Below are 16,703 nucleotides of genomic sequence, written 5' to 3'. Positions count from 1 at the left end.
AAATATTGATATGTGAAATATTGACGTAATCGTGAAAGTGTGCGCTTGCAATGCTGAGGAAAGGGAGAAAAGAAACAGCCAGGCGTGTTTTGTGTCTTTTCTTCATTCATGTTTCTATCATTTGAGATCTCATTCGAATTCCGACTTAGAGTCATCCCTAAGGTTGTCCCAAGTCATGTGGGGCCTTGGCTGCCCTTCTCCTACTCTCCCAGCTGCCTCCTAATTCACGCAGGGGATTCAGTGCGAGCGTGGGTTCCATAGTGCCCCCTAGACTCTGCCCTCAGAGCTTGATGGATAGCAGCTGCTGCCACCTTCTTGACTTTTACGGGTATAATTAAATTACGTGATCCCCAGAAGCCTCCAGCCCTTACATTCTATGAATTCTGTTTTCCGAGTAAGGCCACTTTGGCAGATCTGTGAAATTGAGTTTATTTTATACTGCATGCTCCTTCCTCGGCCCCCGTCACTTCTTTAATTTTACTTTTTTTTTTTTTTTTTTTTTTTGCGCCACACCCTCAGCATGTGGAAGTTCCTAGGCCAGTGATTGAACCCACACCACAGCAGTGACCTCACTGGATCCTTTACCCACTAGGCCACCAGGGAACTTCTGGCTTTTTTTTTTTTTTTTTTTTTTTTTTCCTGTAAATCACCAGCTCTTTACCAAAAGGACTAATTGTCTTCCACAGTAGCCTCTGTGTGTGATTCCACGGCTTGGCTGGCCTTGCATATAGCATGCAGAAGCCCCTGTCCTCATTCATGTAATAGCATCTTCAAATCTCTCTAAACCCAGCACAGTCGGTGGTTGTTGGGGGGCCCACAGTTCCCCTGTGGTGGTGGCATTACCTGGTCCAGCTCAGCATTGAGTATCTTTGGTGGAGTTCAGTTGCTCTAAGTTTTTCCTCTGTTCATGACAAAACAGTCACAAATGTTTACTGGGTTTTCACCTTTTTGGACCTTCCAAATCCTAAACCTACTTAGCATATGTCTTTATGCTGTAGGTGTTCCAGTACGCTACAGAATACTGGACTGTTTTGTCTTCTCATTATTCTTTGAAAAGGTTCAGGATCAATTTCCATAAAAAACTGCTTACATGATTTATTACATCAATTAGAGGTTTGCTTATAGCTTACAGAAAGCAAAGGTTGATTTGTATGTGTGTGCGGTTTTGTTTTGTTTTAACTGTCATTGATCTTGCCAACTCCAAAAATCTATCACTTTGTTATCATCTGGTGATACTAATGGTTTAGATTATTAAGTTAAAAAATTGGGAGGGGATTTTTTTAAAAAACTTTATCGAGGTATAATTCATATACAATACAATTCATTCATTTAAAATGTAGAATTGAATGACTTTTAGGCCATCACACATCTGTGCCAGCACACCATAATCAGTTTTAAAACATTTTCATCACCCCCAGAGAAAACCCCATACCTGTTAGCAGTTACTCTCCATAATCAAGCAGATTTTTAATGCAGTCTTGGCATATAATCATATGTAATTTCATATCTCAAAGAAGGTGAATTTTATTATTTTCCCAGTTTTATACCAACTATTTCATTTTCTTGTTGACTTGGGAAAATGATGAGGCAGAAAACCTTTTAGTAATCAGACAGCAACAAAGGCTTTAACATAACTGAAATAAAGGGTTCTTTTTTTTTTTTAAGGTTTTAGGGGTTTGGTTTTGTTTTTATCTTAGTCTTATTTGGTTAATAATGTATTATTCTGAGTTTTATTGCTTTGTTTTCTAATCTTTTGAGCTTATAATAAGGCTTTTCTAAATTACATTGCATTTTAATTGGGTCTCTAGAAGTGAAGGGCAGCTTCCAGGCTCTGAAGCAGAACCTCAGGGCAAGTTCTCCTTCTTTGTGAAACCCAGTTTCCTCTTCTAAAGGAATGAGATTGAGATCATGTGCCTAGTCTCCTAGCAGGGGTAGGTGCAAGATCATACATCTGACTGTATATTGTAAAGCATGACCCAAGATGTCAGAGTATGTAATTCTCTTTTGTTGGGTTCTCTGTGGTATCTCATGAAGCATATCCCTTAAGAAAAATATCTTATAAACTTTTAAGATCTAATTTGTAGGACTTGATCAAGAATATCAGTAAAGTTCTGTTGTAAGGATGTAGCTTTATGTGAGGTTGCTGACTAACTCTGGGACGGGACATGACCTGACAGTCAGACGACATTCAGATTTTCTGCTTTAGTTCAAGAGAGATTGAAAGGGAGCAGCAGCAAACTCAAGTCCCTCTGGAGAGGGTGTTTCTACTGCGTTAGGCCAGCCTCCCTTACCAGTGTCCCTACTCCCTCTCTGTGGAGTAGACCTGGCATCTTCCACTCTGCTTTCCATGGGAACATCACTGCTGGGACCCTCTTCCTTTCACCTGCTCAGAGTCTTGGGGAAACGGTTGACCTTTTACTTAAATATTCTTTCTCTCCTTTCACCAAGGACAAGGAGGAAGAGTAGACTCTTTGAGAGATGGGCTGCCAGGCTTCCTATACACAGATGGGCTCCTCCCCTCCCCCATGCAGCAGGAGTGCGACCCCCATGCACACAGGCAACCTGCTTGCCCTGAACACACATCTCCAGAGCAGGAGAAGCCAGCAACCACTCTCCAATGGTCACTGCTAACATATGCCTCTTATATTTTTCTTGCAGGAAGATCCACGCCTGAAATTTCCAGTACACATGCGGTCCAAGGCATCTTTAAACCCCAATGACCTTGGCCCTCTTCCTGTGAGTACCCTGGAGACATGTGGACCAGTCTGAAAATGTTTATTCGTTCATCTGCCCACTGGTGATTGGGAAGCCCTGTGACCTCCCCATCATCCAGGCTTTTTGAATCCTGTTGGTCTATAGTTTCTTACTAGAAGCGGTGTATGACTGGGCTCTCCTAACATTAAGAATTTATACAACACCTGGTTCTTCTGAAAGAGGTTTCTGAATTGTTGGCTGCTGGTGGAAGGCAGACCCAGCAACTGGGATGTACGAGGCATTCTCTGTGGGTGTTAATTTAAGCAACATGCATTTATTTTGTAACTAAGCAACCACTAATTTCCATTCATATTGCTGATTTGGTCATAGGAACAAAAATATTAAAAAACAGTGGGAGAAAAAGGCATAAGTAATCACAGAAGGTTTCTACAAGTCATTTATCCTGCAGATAATTTTCAGTTTTTCTCCCTTGGGGATGACTGTTTATAAATCTAATTTTTTATCGGTTTATTCCCTTTGGGGCCTGAATGGGAGTTGAGCTGTTTACTCCGGATTAGATTTTGAATGAAACCTTCACCATGAATTCTTCTTGACCCACCCCCAATGTTTTAAAAAGCCTTACAGGGGTGGAGAAGTGGGAGACTCTTATGATTATTTTTATTTTTTTATTATTATTATTTTTAATAGTTATTTCCCCAATACAGTTTTTTTCCTACTGTACAGCACGGTGACCCAGTTACACATACATGTGCACATTCTATTTTCTCACATTATCATGCTCCATCATATGTGACTAGATATAGTTCCCAGCGCTACACAGCAGGATCTCATTGCTAATCCATTCCAAAGGCAATAGTCTGCATCTCTTCACCCCAAGCTCCCCAACCACCCCACTCCCTCCCCCTCCCCCTCGGCAACCACAAGTCTATTCTCCAAGTCCATGATTTTCTTTTCTGTGGAAAGGTTCATTTGTGCCTTATATTAGATTCCAGATATAAGTGATATCATATTCTTATAACTATTTTTAAACAAAAGGGTACTAGGAATGTTTTTGGTGGTTGTTTTCTAAGAACCCTTTTGTTGCCTGGTGTATGGTATTTTATGGCAGAATTTGAAGGTAGGAAGATGGAGTGCAGTCTTTATTCATCATTTATCCCACACTCAACAAATGTTTTGATTCTGGGGTTTAGATGGAGAGAGACCGAGGAGTAAGTTTAGAAAGTGAAAGATAACGGGTTGTCTGGATCTGTTGGATTCTTGAGTTTCAAAGAGCAGGTAGGCTCAGTTCAGTTAATGGAGCATATCAGCCTTATCTTGGAAAAATAATCCAGATCTGTTTGGTTCCTGAGTCTTGAGTAGTGAGAGTTTGTGGCTGAGAACATCAGTATTACCTTGTTCAGCCACCGTTACGAGTGAAGCGTCCATCTCTAACAATTTTATTTTACCCTTCCTCCTGCATTTAGTACTGACTAAAATATTCATTGAATTAAATGAGCTCCTCAACCCCAGGCTGAACTATTATACCGCAAGCTGGAGTTTCCCTTTACAGCTTTGGAAATAATAACCCTGTTTCCCATTCATCGTACATGTGAAACTACAGATTCTCTGCCTAAAGTATGTTGCTGGGTGTTGTCACGAGTTCCTTGGAAATGTTTGTGTTTGGCTTATTCTTTATGTAAAAAGGTAACGCTAGGACAAAAGCATCAGAGGTGTCCTAGAGTCTTTACCTCTTGTCTTTGACTTTAGAACTGCTAGCTCAAAAAAAAAAAAAAAAAAAATAAAGGAGTTCCCGTCGTGGCGCAGTGGTTAACGAATCCGACTAGGAACCATGAGGTTGCGGGTTCGATCCCTGCCCTTGCTCAGTGGGTTAACGATCCGGCGTTGCCGTGAGCTGTGGTGTAGGTTGCAGACGCGGCTCGGATCCCGAGTTGCTGTGGCTCTGGCGTAGGCCGGTGGCTACAGCTCCGATTCAACCCCTAGCCTGGGAACCTCCATATGCCGCGGGAGCGGCCCAAGAAATAGCAACAATAACAACAACAACAACAAAAAGACAAAAGACAAAAAAAAAAAAAAAAAAAAAAAAAAAGAACTGCTAGCTAATATTTGTCTGCTCTCTTCTAATATTTGTCTTCTCTCTTTCTCTTCCCCCTGACACCAGCCTGGCTGGGAAGAAAGAATTCACTTGGACGGCCGAACTTTTTACATTGACCATAGTAAGTAAGCACTGTTATGGATACACAGGTATTGCAGGTAGAGGGGGGTGAGGATAATTCAGATATGACAGTGAAAGCTGTGTCATTTTACTCTTCATCTAGGCAGCCAGGTGTTATGTGGCGAGAATGATGCCAGAGACGCAGTGCCCTTGGACGGTACTGTGCCCTCACCCAAGTTTGCTTTTCAAGTAGCCTGTCCCAGTTTGATCCCTTGACCTAGTAACTTGTTGAATTAAAAAAAAAAAAAAATTTTTTTTTTTGTTTGATGACCCTTGATCTTTGCGCTTTTAATAAATACACTCTGCTAATAGAAAATAAGATTAGAAGTGATGACCTAGCCAGAAATCTATATATGAGCAGTGCTCGAAGCAGCCTCTACGTTTTTTGAACACTGCCTTCAGAGGTCTTACGGCCAGATGCCCATTCTGACTTATTTTCTATTCATAGCATGTTTTCCCTGCACCCAACACACTAATACATGTGCAGTTCTCTTCTTGAAATTGTAGTCTATTTGCTGCAGACATTTGCTCCAGCTCCTATGAATAAATGTGTGGTTTCTTATGCCAACTAAAAGTTAAACTAATAAAGGTTTGCTTTTAGCCAGTGTGGTTTTTCTGGTTCCCTTGTTGAAATGACATGTTCTCCATGGGATCATATTTGTACATCCCTGGAAACTTCTGAAAATGTATATTAAAAAAAAAATCTTCAGGAGTTCCCATCGTGGCTCAGCAGAGACAAACCCAACTAGTACCCATGAGGAGGTGTGTTCGATCCCTGGCCCCACTCAGTGGGTTAAGGATCTGGTGATGCCGTGAGCTGTGTGGTATAGGTTGCAGCTACGGCTTGGATCTTGTGTTGCTGTGGCTGTGACATAGGCCGGTAACTGCAGCTCCAATTCGACACCTACCCTGGGAATTTCATATGCTGCAGGTGCAGCCCTTAAAAAAAGCAAGAAAATAGAAAAATTTTTAAAAAGGAAATCTTCAAATAGATTTAAAGTTCAAATACCTGTGCGATCTGGTAGTACTTTGATCTTTGTTTTCTTTTAGTTCATAAATAGTAAGTCTGCCCCAGGTTTCCCAACCTCACGTTTTCTTGACTAATCATACTGATTAGTTAAAGCACATTGCTGAGCCAGTTGGGAAGTCTGGCCTGGAGGGATCCTCAAGTGAATAGGGCTTGTCACGGTCCCATAATTTTAGGGCCTCTTTCAGGGTCCCTAAGTGATCAGTGCATCAAAAACAGACCTTCACTTTCAGGCACAGGGGCTTGAGGGTTTCTATAAATTGAATTAAACAAGAAGCCCAACAATTAAGAATTAAACCAAAACTAGATTAAATTAAACCAAAAGTTGAGTGTAATTAGGGGCGTGGGTTACTTTTGGTTAAAATGAGGTAGTTCAAGGTACATAGGCCTAGTTTCTGTCTTTGACCAATAAAAATACTGATTTTTGCCTGTTTTCCCGAGAGCATAAAATTGCTGCCATACTCTGAAACCTGTGCACCCCCACTTTTTGCCTTAGTCTGCTATTTATAATTCTACTCTTTATTAGCTTATTTTGCTAAAATAGGAGAGGAATCACACCCCTTTTCCCACAAAAAGCAAAAGACAGTTCCCTTTTGCATTTCGTCATGCGTTACAATTTCATTTGTCAAAGAGAGGTAGAACTCATAATGACCATTTTATTAAAGCAAGGTCTTAATCACTGTGGTAACCTCAGCCGACTCCATAGAGAGTACCATATACAACACTGTGGCCGTGGCCTGGCTGGTGAGCTGATGTCAGGTCAACCTGAAGAGAACTTTATGAACTGTTCTCGATGGTACTGTAAGGACCCAGAAACAAGAAAAAAATGCTATTATTGCAAAGGGCCGTCCTCATACACATCAGAAATAATAAATTCATGGACTGTTTTCCTAGAGACGTGCATGGACCTACTGTAATATGTGGTTTACACTTGTTAAGTGGTTCCTCGGAGTCCATTCCCGGAGGGCCCAGAGGTGGAGGTGTTACGTTAGGATATTGATGTTCTTGGTTAGAGAGTGGAGAGAACTTGCCTTGAGAGGTAACAGCAGTGGTGCCTGCAGCCTCACGCCTGCCCAGCTCCTGTCTGCCAGAAAGCAGGAGAGGGGAGTTCCTTCTTCCTAGTCAGCCCTCTCAGCTCCTCGGAGGCGTCCCCATTCCTCTTTACACACCAAGCAGCACGTGGGAGGTTTCCGCTCTTTACTCCTGGAATCAAATGTTAGGATGCAGACCACGTCCCAAGCCTGCTTGATCTGAGCTCTGCCGGTATGGTATTTGTGATCCTTTACGTAGAGATTAAAATTTGCCTTTGCTCGGCAATAGTGAGAAGTGCTCTTAACAAGATACAGCCTAAATTAGATGACCCAAAAGCTGTGCAAAAAAGGGAGAACCTCGTGAGCTGGTAGTGTAGCATTTGTGCCATTTCTCCCTAATTCATCAAGGTTTATTCATTGGAGAGCAACACAAGGTGGACATTGAACAGAATTCAATTCATGTGCCTTTTAAAAAACAAACAAACAAACAGACAAAACGGAGTTCCCGTCGTGGCGCAGTGGTTAATGAATCTGACTAGGAACCATGAGTTTGCGGGTTCAGTCCCTGCCCTTGCTCAGTGGGTTAACGATCCGGCGTTGCCGTGAGCTGTGGTGTAGGTTGCAGGCACAGCTCGGATCCCGCGTTGCTGTGGCTCTGGCGTAGGCCGGTGGCTACGGCTCTGATTGGACCCCTAGCCTGGGAACCTCCATGTGCCACGGGAGCGGCCCAAGAAATAGCAAAAAGACAAAAAAAATAAAAAATTAAAAAAATTAAAAAAAAAACAAATCCAGTCTGTGAAAATTACAGAATACCTGTCTTTTTGAAAACACTGTATCAGGCTGACAGGTACTAAAAGCACTCCAAAATGAGTTAAATTATCTGGAATTTCCTTACCTCCCGAATGAGCCTCTCCTGAACATTTTTTCCAGCATCCTATTTTGAGCAAAATTCAGCTTCTCGTTTTGCTCTCCTGCTGCCTGCAGGACAGAAACCAGGTCATCTTTACCATTTAACTGTGAGAGCAGTCACCTGGTGGGTTGCTCAGAGCCCCGTCTTCTCTTCCCTGGGACCTGTGACCACGCACTGAACGTGAAGGACAGCCATGCGCTTGTCTTCTCATTCATTAGGTGTTCTATTTTCTGCTTCATAAATTCTTGAGAAATGAGACATTTTCAAGATTTAATTTCAGAAGAGCAAGCATGCTCAGTACTGATTGTCTGTGACAACTCCCAGATTCCTGTGGTTGACATGTATCAAATAGCTCCTGGGTCTCAAGCCTGGTGTAAAAGGCTAAGGGAAGGTCGTGCACTGAATTGCTCCCCTTCTTAGAAATCCCACAATTCTCCTTAAAGACGCAATATACCCAGCCGCTGAGTAATGGCCACAGTGAGTTTATAGACAAAGCCAGAAAATAAAATTCTAGGGATGCTGTAAGATCTTATTTGAGTCTTTCCTGCCAACAGTCATACTAAACCTGTTCTAGCAGCCAGAAGGACTATGTTTCTCATTCTTCTACTGCATTCTTGCCCCTTCATTTGAAATAGTATGTTTCAGATAAAAAGCAAATTTAGATTCAAAAGGCTTGGAACAAAACGGGTAACTGGCCACCAACATTGATATATTTATAATTCTTGCCTGCAAAATTGATCTTTATTTTAACCATACAGAAACGTACGTGGTTCTCAATGCTTAGACTGTTTTAAATTTGTTTTCACCATCAGCTTCATTCGGTCTTTTAAAAATTATAGGAAAGCGTTCCCATTGTGACTCAGGGGGTTATGAACCTGACCAGCATCCCTGGGGATCCCTGACCTTGCTCAGTGGGTTAAGGATCCGGCGTTGCCCCAAGCTGCAGCGTAGGTCGTAGATGTGGCTTGGATCCCAAGTTGCTGTAGCTGTGGCATAGGACAGCAACTGCAGTTCCAATTCGACCCCAGCCCAGGAACCTCCATATGCTGCAGGTGTGGCCCTAAAAAGAATAGAAAAAAAAAAAGTTATAGGGAGTTCTCCTGTGGTGGAATGGGTTAAGGATTCAGTGTTGTCACTGCAGTGGCTTGGATCACTGCTGTGGTGCGGATTCAGTCCCTGGTCCAGGAACCTCCATGTACCACAGGCATGACAAAAAAAAAAACAACAGGAGTTCCTGTCGTGGCGCAGTGGTTAACGAATCCGACTAGGAACCATGAGGTTGCGGGTTCGGTCCCTGCCCTTGCTCAGTGGGTTAATGATCCAGCGTTGCCGTGAGCTGTGGTGTAGGTTGCAGACATGGCTTGGATCCCGCGTTGCTGTGGCTCTGGCGTAGGCCGGTGGCTGCAGCTCCAATTAGACCCCTAGCCTGGGAACCTCCATATGCCGCGGGAGCGGCCCAAGAAATAGCAACAACAACAACAACAAAAAAAAAAAAAAAAAAAAAAACAAACAAACATATCAGACTCCAGTTACATGCTTGTGGGAAGGAGGGTGGGCCTGCAAAGATGAGCAGCACATGGTCCCCATCCTCAATGGGCTTAGGTCCACTGAGATGCCAGGAGGAATTTAAGTGTTGGGTTAGAGCAATGGACCAGTTGTTATGTGGATATACTTGCTAAGAGACTGGACCCCAGTGGTGGAAGAAGGCTGTAAGAGGGCCTTGTGAGATGGGTGACTTTTCAGATCCCAAATAATGAAGAATATTTAGCGAAGCACCCCCAGCGAAGAGAGATTCCGGGAGGGAGCGATGTGCAGGTGTATGAAGCTATGCAGATGGTACCACGTTCAGAGCAGCACCGCGGGTTGCAGACGGCAGTGTGCACAGAAGGCCAGCATGACACACATGTCAAGGCAGAGGGAGCCTGCAGGTGTTTCAACTCGGGTGACTTCTGCAGCCAGGTGGGATTGTCCAGAGGGAGCTTTAGAGGAAGTTTCAAAAGGGGAGGAGTGAGTCTGAGGCCCAGGAATCCTAGAGAGTAGTCCAGGGAGAATAGGAGCATGCCACGAAGAGGGCATTTCAGCGAGAAGTGGGGACAGGTGGTGCCACCACAGTAAAAGGTGAGAGAGGACAGAGGGTGTGACCAGGTTCCAGATTAGAGCAGTGAATGGATTGTGATGCTGTTAGTGAGGAATACAGGATTATTTGAACCATCTTGGTATTGGAGATTATGGTCTGGATTCTGGCAGATTTGGGTGTGAGGTGTTTCTCAAGGGAAATCCAGGTTCGATGTCCAGGGTGGAGCTCAGAGTTCCGGTCTGGACTGAAGTCATCTGGGACTCGTCATATGTAGGTGGGAGTTAACTTATTCTCCAATTTAATGATGATACACCATCTATGTATAGTCCAAGTCAGTTTTTACTCAACTGCATTCTTCCTTTATTTAGTTGTCTTTTCTTTTGTTCTCCATCCCAATAGCAGCATTTACTTGCCCAGAGCTTCTGTTTTCAAAGTAAGGAACCCAAAAATACCTTTTGCTTCCATTGAGGTTCTCTAAAACAGTTGAAATATTTCACATAACATTTCTGCCAGTGTGAATCTAGAATCATCATGTGCTTTATTTAGTAGCTTTATTTTAAAACTGTCCCACTGCTTTTGTTAAAATAATTATCATACCAGACTTTGAAAAATTCCTGGGATAGCCATTAAAACCAAGTTTACTTAGTGTTATCAGTCCACTTTCTGAGGATACCAGAAATAAACAGAATATTCTCAAAAAGATAATTTCCTTTTTTTAAAACCAACTTGGATTTCCTAAAACTCCAGAGAGACCCCTATTCTTCCCCCACCTGCCAACTCCATATCTTTCATGTCAGTTCATCCCTGCCCCCCCTCCAATAATCCATCAAGTCTTTTTAATTAATGTGTAGTTGCAAATCCCAAGTGATCCAAGCGGCTAATGTGTGTTTTCACTTACCCCGCTAAAGTCGTGGTATATATGTGCAATTTACCAGTCTGGTTCACATTGACTCATTTCGAAGAAAGAAAACCACTTCATGCCAACTTGGCCAGACGGGAGGCTTTTCTCTGCAGTCCTGCTCTGCTGTATCTAATTCTTATTTTTTGGACCGCCTTAGCTGTTTTGATTTTTGTGTGCATGTGAGTGACACATGTGATGGATTATTCATTTATTTGATATAGGATTCTTAATTGAAAGGGGTTTTGCTGCACCATAAGCAAAGGGAAAAAGTAAATGAAATGAGAACAAAATAATGTGTGTGTGTTAACTTCTGGTGGACCAAGACTTTTTATGATGCCTTTTTTAATTAAATGAACATCAAGATCAAGTTATAAATCCTTGAAGGAACAGGGGTTTATAATTAAAATTTCAGCAGATTGCCTGCCAAAAACAGTGTGAATAGATGGTTTTACTTTAGTTGTGCATTATTGATTGAGTGTTTTTAACTAAGCAGTGTATAGGCTTGGGTGGGGAGGATGCTTTTTAGAATGTAGTTCTCTTCTAACCCTGAAATAGTAAGTTATTTATCTTTAGGGGTCAGGATAGGGAACTGGGCAGCTCTTGGAAAATACAGAAGTAATTCTTTCTAAACCCTTTTTGACATGAAATAGATTTGAACGAATAAGCTGATTTTTTTTTTTTTAATATTTTCAGATAGCAAAATTACTCAGTGGGAAGACCCAAGACTGCAGAATCCAGCTATTACTGGTCCGGTCAGTATTCTCACACTCTTGACTCTTCTGTATAATATTTGGGTTCCGTCCAAACACACATTTCTTGTGTATTCCTGCTTATCTTGATGCCACGGGCCTGGCTGGTATCATTGAGAAGTTCAACATTACTCGCATCTTCTCGTTACCAGAATTTACCGGGTGAGGTACAGCTGCATTTGCGTTTTCAAAGGAAAGGAAAATGGTCTGCTAGTGGTAACCAAACTGAACATTTTCTTTTATCTTTTATAATAGATTAAAAGTATAACAATCAAAATATCTTTTCCTAATAATATATATAATAAATATAAATATATAAATTAAAAAAAAATTTTTTTTGGTCTTTTTAGGGCTGTACCCATGGCATATGGAAGTTCTCAGACCAGGGGTTGAATTGGAGCGGGAGCTGCTGGCCTACGCCACAGCCACAGCAGCACAGGATCTGAGCTGCATCTGCAACCTACACCACAGCTCACGGCAACGCCAGATCCATAAGCCAATGAGTGGGGCCAGGGATTGAACCCGCGTCCTCATGGATACTAGTCGGGTTCATTACTACTGAACCCCAACAGGAGCTCTATTTCTTCCTTTTTATATGAAGTAAAACTAGGTCCTGTATTTGTGGAGCTTAGACATTTCTTAAGGCCAAGGGTATTGTATGCAAGTTAACAAATTTATTTTAAATTTTTTTTATATTATATATTTTTTGTTATTTCCCCAATACAATTTTTTTTCTACTGTACAGCATGGTGACCCAGTTACACATACATGTACGTGTTCTATTTTCTCACATTCTTACGCTCCATCGTAAGTGACTAGACATAGTTCCCAGTGCTACACAGCAGAATCTCACTGCTAATCCATAAATTTAAATTGCATTCTGAATCTCTTCCGGCTCTAAAAATCTATCAGAAGTGTGGGTGAAGTTGTAGCTGAGCTCTGGAGCTGGCAGAGTTACAAATCTTTATCTCTGTTGACCCACTGAGTGTCTCAAGATCCCATAGCATAAGCCAGGTAGGAAAAGTCAGTTCTGTCTTAGGGTAGTCGCCCACTCACATTGTGTTCATAAGGAAGAATGACAATCAGCCTGTCCCTCAGCAGTCACAGACACCTGGGATCAAGCACGTGGGAGGAGTCTGTGCAATGGGCCGCACTGATCACAGGGAATACACTAGAGTCTTTTGTCAGGGGTGTATGAGTACAAAGAGACATCCTGGAATGGCAGGAACTGTTCTAGGGTCAGCAGAAAATTGCATATATGGGAATCTTAAAAACTAGAGAAGGGTTCCTGCTGTGGCACAACATACATCTCTGCAGCACCAGGATGCAGGTTCCATCCCAGACCCCGAACAGTGGGTTAAAAGATCCATCGTTGCTACAGCTGCAGCTAGGATCTGATCGCTTGCCCAGGAACTCCATATGCTGCTGGGTGGCCAAAAAAGAAAAAATAGACCGAAAAAACCAACCAACCAAACAAAAACAAAAACAAAACTGGAGGAATCAGGAGTTCTCTTTGTGGCTCAGCGGTTAATGAACCCGACTAGGAGCCATGCAGATGTGGGTTCAATCCCTGGCCTCTCTCAGAGGGTTAAAGATCCAGCATTGCAGTGAGCTGTGGTGTAGGTTGCAGCCACAAGTGTGGCCTTGAAAAGGAAAAAAAAAATCTGGAGGAACTAAAGAAAGAAAAGTTTGCTATTTCGAGTGCTAAACTAAGACCAATAGGTACATTTAAAATACTAATTTTGTGGCTTTAGTTTGATTCAGTTCAAATTACATTTTGAATTTTAGGCCCACTTGAAAACTTAAAATACAGTGCAAACACATCTTGAGAGCTTGTTTGGAGGTTCTAGCAGGGGAGCGCAGCTACTCGTATACCCTCGACGGAAGAACGGCCCTCTTCTATCGGGATGGTCATCCTCTTCGACCGAGTGCGCAGCTTTGGGAGGGACGCACATGGAGCCGTGAGGGAGGAAGGGGACACACGTGCCTAGCCAGCCAGATCAGCCGAATCAACCCTGGCGATCAATGGGGTGAATGACGTCGCAGCCAGATCGCCCTCACATCCATGCAAACGCATCTTGATGCCTGACATCACTTTACTTTTTTGTCAGATTTGTTCACTGCTTTGCTACTGGATAATGCGAAGTGCTCAATAATCCCTGAGTCAAAGCAGGCGTCAACTACTCCTCATGTAGTTTAACAAACACCTGCCTTACTGCCATGGCTTCTTTTTGTTACATTTGCAGTCACAGTAAGTTAGAGTAGCATTTTCTCATCATCATGAGAAACAAGGTAAATTCAAGAAACAATGCAGTTTTCAAGCAGGAGAGGACTTTTGACATAATAATTCTGAAGCCTTTTCAGATATTTCTAACATTCATTGATCATCTGTCTTCACGCAACAGTTAGTTCTTATTAATTACCACTGAAAACTGCTTGGCATCATAGATCCAGGTGGATTTGCCCTGAGGAAAGATCTTTTGTTTTCTCTTAATAAAAGAGCCTTATTTACTCTTTTATTATTATTAGTCATGTTTCTTTCAATAAGAGCATGTGTATTTGGGTAATTATTACCTTAGTATAGATATTTGGCCTTTGTTTTAATTTAGCCCTAAAATTTTAGTAATTTCTATAATGATTTCTTTCTGTCCATAGCTTATAAATTAGAGTATGCTTTTTAGTTTCTAGGTGTAGGAGAGTTTATACCTTTCTGTTTCTTACTGATTTTTAATTTTATTGTGTTATGATCAGAGAATATTGGAAAAAACAGAAAAACTTGACCACTTTTCACTAACATTCTATTTGTGTTTGAAAAGAATGTGTATTCTGCCTTTGCTGGGTATAGGGTTCTTTATATATCTATTAGATCAAGTCTGTGGTGTTCAGATTACATGTTTCCATCACTGATTTTTTTTTTTTCCTGGCTTTCATATCCAGCCAAGTCTTCACTGTGTCAGAATCTCTTATGGTGATTGTGCCTTTGTCATTCAGTATGTTCACTTTCTCTTCGTTAGTATTCACCTGTTAATATCTTTTGTCTCTTAGCTAGCTCCGTTTTTCTTTTTCCTTGCTTTTTAGTGGACTGATAATGTACTCTATTCTCTTTCATTTTCTATACTTGCTTGGAAGTTGTATTTTCTATTTCTGTTCTTTTAGTGATCATGTTAAAATTTTTAACCAACATCCTTGGTTTAATGTCAAAATCAGTCACTCTTTCTTTCCTCTCTTGCTGGATAACATACAACTTTGGGAAACTTTAATGCTGTTCTTCCCACTCCCACTTTCCATTGTTCAGTGGAATTTTAAAACTATCTTATCTTTAAACTTTCCAAATTCATTGTGAATATTTTATCTTTTTTTCAACAATCAGTGCTTCTTTGATTTCCTTATATGTAAACAAATTCCTTTGCCCACCATTGGTTCTTGCATCTCTCTTTTTTTTTTTTTTTTTGTCTTTTTGCCATTTCTTGGGCCGCTCCCACGGCATATGGAGGTTCCCAGGCTAGGATCTAATCGGAGCTGTAGCCGCTGGCCTACACCAGAGCCACAGCAACTCAGGATCAGAGCCACATCTGCGACCTACACCACAGCTCATGGCAACGCCGGATCCTTAACCCACTGAGCAAGCCCAGGGATCGAACCCAAAACCTCATGGTTCCTAGTTGGATTCATTAACCACTAGGCCACAACGGGAACTCCAGGTTCTTGCATCTCCTTTTTCCAAGTTAAGTTTGCTCCTCATGAACTTTAACCTCTGTTTCTTGGTTCTCAAAGTGTGGTCTATAGATCAGCAGTGTCAGAATCCAAAAACTTACTAGAAAAGTAAATTTTGGGGTCCCAACCCAGACCTTCTGAAAATCAGCAGTTCTGGGGGTGAACCCAGCAGTCTGTGTTTTAACACCCGCTCCCCTGCCCAGTTTTCTGATGCCCACTCAAGTTTGAGAAGCTCTGCTCTGACGGCACCTTCAATGAGAGACTGAGAGAAGGGCCTTCCCTACCTCTCTGTTAAGTGGTAGTTTAGCTGATTATAGAATCCTTGCTTAACAGTTACTTTCCTTCAGTACTCTGGAGGTGTTGTGTGTCTGTCTGTCTGTCTTCTGGCTTCCATAACTGATGATAAATTGACAATCTGCTTCCCATATTTTGGTCTCTTTTCTCCAGTGATTTTGAATTTTTCTCTATGTCTTTGATTTTCTGTAATTTTATTGTCATGAACCTAAGTGGGGATTTCTTTTTATTTATTCTGCTTTGGATTCATTGTGATTCTTCAGTATGGGGTTTGTGTTTTCCTTTATTCTGGAGATTTTTCAGCAGTTATTTCTTTACATATTGTATCTTTCCTATTATCTGTATCAGTTACTCCTATTGAGTTTTCGATTCAAGTTCACATTCTCTCTTCCTTACCTCTTTCCTGTTTTCTGTTTTTCTCATTACTGTATTCTGGGCTCAGCTCTTCTAGTTAATTATCTTTTAAGCTTTTTTATAATCTACTCTTTATCAGTTCATGTCTTATATTTCACTGACTGTTTAATTGCTCAGAGGTCTGTTTGGTCTTTTTAAGTTTGCTTGGCCTTTTTAGTGATTGTTATTATGTCCTGTTCTACCCCTTTTACTTATTTTTTCTATTCATACTTTCAACTTTATAATCATTCTAAAATACTTATTTCATAGCTTCTTTCAGATTATCCTTTTATCTCTGGTTCCAGGGGTATTAAATCTCCCACTTGTTATGTCTGTAGACTCTCCTCAGTGGTATTTGACTGCCTAGTTCAGTTTATAATTTTGGTGTATTTGGGTGGGGGGGTGTTTTTTGTTTGTTTGTTGTCTTTTTAGGGCTGCACTCACAGCATATGGGAATTCCCAAGCTAAGGGTCAAATCATAGCTGCATCTGTCAGCCACAGCCACAGCAACACCAGATCCAAACCTGGTCTGCAAACTACACCTCAGCTTGCAGCAACTCTGGATTCTGTAACCCACTGAGAGAGACCAGGGATCAAACCCACATCCTTGTGGATACTAGTCAGTTTCTTAACCTGCTGAGCCACAATGGGAACTCCTATAATTTTGTATTTTTAAGTGT

General features: G+C 41.6%; 1 protein-coding gene and 1 long non-coding RNA gene across 51 annotated transcripts in view; one reads left to right on the top strand and one right to left on the bottom strand.

Moving 5' to 3' along the window:
* The window catches only part of NEDD4L (NEDD4 like E3 ubiquitin protein ligase), a 374,906-nt gene that overhangs the window by 320,786 nt on the left and 37,417 nt on the right, over positions 1–16,703 (top strand). For 39 of the 50 annotated variants that reach the window (XM_084978078.1, XM_084978178.1, XM_084978097.1 and 36 more), the window contains 3 exons: positions 2,659–2,736; positions 4,874–4,928; positions 11,567–11,625. In XM_084978078.1, the coding sequence (XP_084834204.1) occupies positions 2,659–2,736; positions 4,874–4,928; positions 11,567–11,625 (192 nt within the window). Of the gene's footprint in view, positions 1–2,658; positions 2,737–4,873; positions 4,929–5,030; positions 5,085–11,566; positions 11,626–16,703 lie in introns of all 50 variants that reach the window. The other 11 variants (XM_021073866.2, XM_084978119.1, XM_084978021.1 and 8 more) reach the window with 1 other exon arrangement.
* LOC146406852 (uncharacterized) lies at positions 476–7,772 on the bottom strand. Its single transcript, XR_014816651.1, has 2 exons — positions 4,806–7,772; positions 476–4,466 (listed from the first exon to the last, which is right to left on the bottom strand). It is a non-coding gene; the product is annotated as an uncharacterized LOC146406852 (long non-coding RNA).

Source organism: Sus scrofa, chromosome 1 (assembly GCF_054392235.1).
Source record: "Sus scrofa isolate SSC_HxYL_T2T_F1_AM1 chromosome 1, Sscrofa_HxYL_maternal_Yorkshire_Landrace_v2.0, whole genome shotgun sequence".
In the NCBI taxonomy this organism is placed as follows: Eukaryota; Metazoa; Chordata; class Mammalia; order Artiodactyla; family Suidae; genus Sus; species Sus scrofa.
This window is presented reverse-complemented; position numbering and strand designations above follow the sequence as displayed.